This window comes from Ovis aries, chromosome X (genome assembly GCF_016772045.2).
Source record: "Ovis aries strain OAR_USU_Benz2616 breed Rambouillet chromosome X, ARS-UI_Ramb_v3.0, whole genome shotgun sequence".
NCBI lineage: Eukaryota > Metazoa > Chordata > Mammalia > Artiodactyla > Bovidae > Ovis > Ovis aries.
Genome location: NC_056080.1, coordinates 26,375,050 through 26,379,691, shown reverse-complemented (window position 1 = coordinate 26,379,691; position 4,642 = coordinate 26,375,050). Strand labels below are relative to the sequence as shown.

The window sequence follows — 4,642 nt, the reverse complement described above, 5'->3', positions numbered from 1 at the left end:
AAGTGAAAAAATGGCCATTTTCAGAGTATCAGAAATGAGAAGGTAGATTCAATAAGGCTAATCATTTTTTCACTAGAATTATGAAATTCAGAAGTCAATCATAAGAGAACAAAGGAAAAGAGGCATAGCTAAACTCCTTATTTATTCCTGTAGATATAAGGGGTAAAGAAGGAGGAGTAAAGAAACCAAGTGAAGGAGGAAGAATGTGAAGAAGGAAAGGGGGGAGGCACAGGAGGGAGATGGAAGAGGCAATTTCTACTGTGGAAAGCAGATCAAAGACAACAAGCTAATCTAGTCAACTAAATCTTAAAGTCCAGCCTTCTGAGGTGAAGCCCAGCTGGAGCTGGAGTGCAAGGCTTTCAGGATGGCAGGCACTGCACACATTCTTGGTTCTCTTCCTCCTCTGACACATCTGAGGTACTGGAAGACTCATCTGAGTTGGTTTCCGCCATCTCGATTCCAGTAGCTCCCCAGTGTGGGCAATGTCCTCTCTGTGTAAGGTGATGCGTGAGGAACCAAAGCATGTGGCTTTCAAACAGATTAGTATGGTGCTGTCTGTCTTTATTTTGTCCCCGCTTGTTCCTCTTAACCACATTGTTTAAGCCAGCAAAGCAAGTGATAACTTTAGCTGTGGGTACCCAGATCTTAGCATCGTGGTCTAGGCTGCTGGTCGCCATCGCAGGTAGGTAAGGATGGGGTTGAAGACAGTTAATAGCCCCTCCTTTATCCCCTTCCATGTACTGAACAATCTGGCAGGATGACTTCTCCCAGAAGATGTGCCCACAATCACTGCCACTCATGACAAACTCACTTCTGGGACCATAGAAATTGACACCTTTGACTGTGGCATTATTTCTGTGCCCCTTGTGTCTTTTCACATATTGGGCTCCATCACCATGAGAGGAATTGAAGACGTAAATATCCTTATCATTGTAACTGCCCAGGAGCTCATTGTGACTGTACACAAGGCAGGTGATGTGAGCTTTAGCATCACAGTTGAGCAGGTGATGACGACAGAATTTCTTGAGTACTCCATTATTATCACTCTCATTAATCTACCTCTGGTCATAAATTCTTACAAATTGATCTCGTCCCCCCACTGCAAAATGGTAATTATTGGCAGGATTCACATAGATTGAATACAGCCCCACTCTCTTCTCCTTTTTTCTGGTGACCACCACGTTTGAAGCTGGCCGGCCTTGTCTGAGATCAATGGCAAAGACAATTGCATCTTCACCTGAAGTGAGGAACTTAAAAGGGGAGTCAGGATCCAGACCCAACTTGTGGGAGGCTCCTCTGTGCTGGGCCACACATTTAGTTTTCTCGCGGTGTGGGAGAGCAGACAGCTTGACTGTGCGGCTCTGCCCATCACAGCCACACATGGCCAGGGTGGTATCACCACAGTGGGGAAGGAACTTGGCCTGAAAACCATTACTTCTGTGACCACTCTCAAACTCCAGTACTGGCTGCTGATGCACCCAGTCCCACAATATCACTTTCAGGTCATCACTGCTAGTGGCCAACCAGTGCCACGCTGGTTAAAGGGCACAGTGTTGACACAAACATTGTGGCCTGCAAGCCAATACTGCAGGTGGAGATGCTGCACAAACACTCTTGCCCCACAGGCCTCATACACAAAGCGGGCACTTGAACCCAGCTGCCACTCTCAAAGAGCATTCAGGACTTTGCAGCGTGGGTTGGGGAGGGCGGATATCTCGGAAGCTACCCATTCCTCCAGGGCCCGATCCTCGGCATATAAATACTGGGCTTGGGCTTGGTTAGCCTCATGGCACTGTACCTGAGGCCACTTTTCTTCTGCCAATGCTTTCTCCACTTCTCCCTCCTCTCCTGGCTCTCCTAACTGGTACTGGAACTGGTTTCTATCACCCGTTAAGAAATGTACAGCATCTCCCGTGCTTCCCAAATCAATGTTTTTATTGGTACTTGCTGTGTCGGCACCTTGATTTGCTCTGCCGGGCTGGCCAGGGCTGCCACCATCGCTGGCACTGCCACCATTTCTGGTCACTTCTGCACTGGCGCCACCTGCCTCCGCTCCGGAATGCTCCTCGGAGTTTATCTCTGATTGGCTGTCTTTGATGCTCTTGTAGTCAGACATCTCTTAAGGATGCGTGCTCTGTAGTCTGTCTGGAAAAAAAAAAAGTCTTTGAACCCTGCAGAAGACAGTAGGCCGGCAGTGAAAAAGCTACGACTAGCAGCACCAAAATGCAAACAGCTAAATGCAAAGGGGGTGGGGCAAGCGCTGCCTAAGGCGTTACCAGTACGGGAGCCGGAAAGGTTCAAAAGACTTCATCTCATTTAGCGTCTTGCGGCATTTCGAGACTGCTTAGATTTTTCCAGAACCTAAGCCACGCCCCCGGAAGACATCTTGTATTGTTCGTTGCTGCGCATACTGTTGTACTGAAGTTTGATACAGATGGTGTTTTGAAGAATATTTTTATTAGAAAGTTATCAGCAAAGGTATTCCTCAGGCAAAACGGCTATGGTAAGACTCTCAGTGCTCTTCTTAAAGATAATGTACAGTATGGAAAGTGAAAGTGAAGACCCTCAGTCGTGTCCGATTCTTTGCGACGCCATGGTCTGTAGCCCGCCAGGCTCCTCAGTCCATGGAATTTTCCAGCAAGAGTCCTGTAGTGGGGTGCCATTTTCTTCTCCAGGGGATCTTCCCAACCCAGGGATTGAGCCCGGCTCTCCCACACTGCAGGCAGACGCTTTACCCTCTGAACCAATTTCTTCATGTACAGTATGAAATGAAGAAATACACAACTGCAAGGAAAGATTGCTAAGGTCCCGAGTTAGTGAGTTTTGGACATGAAAGAAATATTTCAGTAAATCAAAGACCTTGAGGGAAACCTTGAGAGTCCTAATTGGTGGAAATGGCATGTGTGTGCTAAGTCGCTTCAGTCGTGTCAGACTCTCTCCATGGGATTCTCCAGGCAAGCATACTTGAGGGGTTTGCCATTTCCTTCTCCAAGGGATATTCCGACCTGGGGATCTTTCTACCCAGGGATCGAAACGTGCCTCTTGTCTCTTGCACTGGCAGGCAGGTTCTTACACGCTGACTAGTGAATTGCATTTTAGATTAAAAAATGAATATTTTTTTAGTATGAATAGATCCCAAGTATTGCATTACACATACTTTTACTAGAAAAAAATCACTATTTATCTGAAATGCAAATTTAACCATGTCATGTACAATAATTTTATTTGTTATATCTGGCAGATAGTCTTAGAAGAGTAATTTAGTCCCTCAATGTAATCAAAGCTGAAATTAACTGGTCAAGTTAAAGTTGACATTGAAATGAGTAACTGCTTTGCCAATTTCAAACAGAAACACACCATTTTTCTCTTTCCAGCATAGATTCTATATATTTATTTGGAGTTAATTCAATTTAAGGTATTTAGGAAATGCCAACACAATATTATGAAAAAAACAATCTGTGATGTAATAGAACTATGAAAATATTTTAAACGTCTCCCCAAATATGTCAGAGGCTTTTTGCCTGGCATGGGGTGAGGGGTAGGAGGTGGTGCTGCAGGCGGGGAAGGTTTAGGGAAGAAAAGCGCTTTCAGAGGCAGTTAATTGGTATTGCGGTGTTAACTTCAGAGCTTCTCCAAACGAATTATCTAAGGTGATGTCAGTAAGTTTTCAAAGGGCTATAGTAAACTGCTGACTAAGAATGCCAGAATGAAGAAAATAAGATTTCCCCGAGTGATTGCAGGGTCAATGCAAAATTGATTAAACATAGATGTATAAAGTTTTCTAAAGAGAAAGAATGGTCCCAAAGCTAATAGTAATGGAAAGACACATAAAAGAATATTCAGAGCAATTTGTAAAGAATAGCACAGCAACTTGAAAACTACGTGAGAGCCTGTCAAAAGTAACATGGATGAGTAGACTACCATATATTTCTATAATGGAGTTATGTAAAAAAGTGAGGATTAATGAGTTAAAACTAAATATATCAACCTGGATTAATCTTAACACAATGATGAGTGAAAATACAAATGACAGAATAGTTAATAATTTTTTATACTGATGTTTATAGTTTTCATATAAAATAAAAGTACTTTAAAAGGCAAGGAAATAATTGATTCAAAATTCAGAATAAATATTACCTATGGAGGAAAGGAGGAAGTTAAAATCTGGTAGAGAGGAAGCTCCAATAATTCTTGGTAATATTTATAGCTTACTGTGGATATAGGTGGGCTTCCCTGGTTGCTCAGATGGGAAAGAAGCTGCCTGCAATGCAAGAGACCTGGGTTCAATCCCTGGGTCAGAAAGATCTGCTGGAGAAGGGAATGGCTACCAACTCCAGTGTTCTTGCCTGGAGGATTCCATGGGCAGAGGAGCCAGGTGGGCTACAGTGCATGGGGTCACAAAGGGTCAGACTGACTGATTGACTTTGTTATTCTTTTTATTATTTACTGCCTGGCATATACATTTATGTACCCTTTTCTGTGTATTATATACATTGCATAGTAGTTCTTTTTAAAGAGATCGAATTTTGGCTATGAACTGGCTTATCAATTTAATTTTCATTTGTTTGTTTTTAATTTAATTGATCCATTTGGTATATTTCCATTTCCATTCATCCCTTTATTCACCAGAAATTTATTTAGT

The 4,642-nt window shown here is 43.1% G+C and overlaps 1 protein-coding gene across 1 annotated transcript; it reads right to left on the bottom strand.

The window, feature by feature from the left end:
- Positions 1-359: 359 nt before the first annotated feature.
- Positions 360-2,116, bottom strand: LOC101111347 (DDB1- and CUL4-associated factor 8-like). Its single transcript, XM_042242304.1, is given in 2 exon segments — positions 360-1,525; positions 1,528-2,116. Coding segments are annotated over 2 exon segments (1,755 nt in total).
- Positions 2,117-4,642: the final 2,526 nt, after the last annotated feature.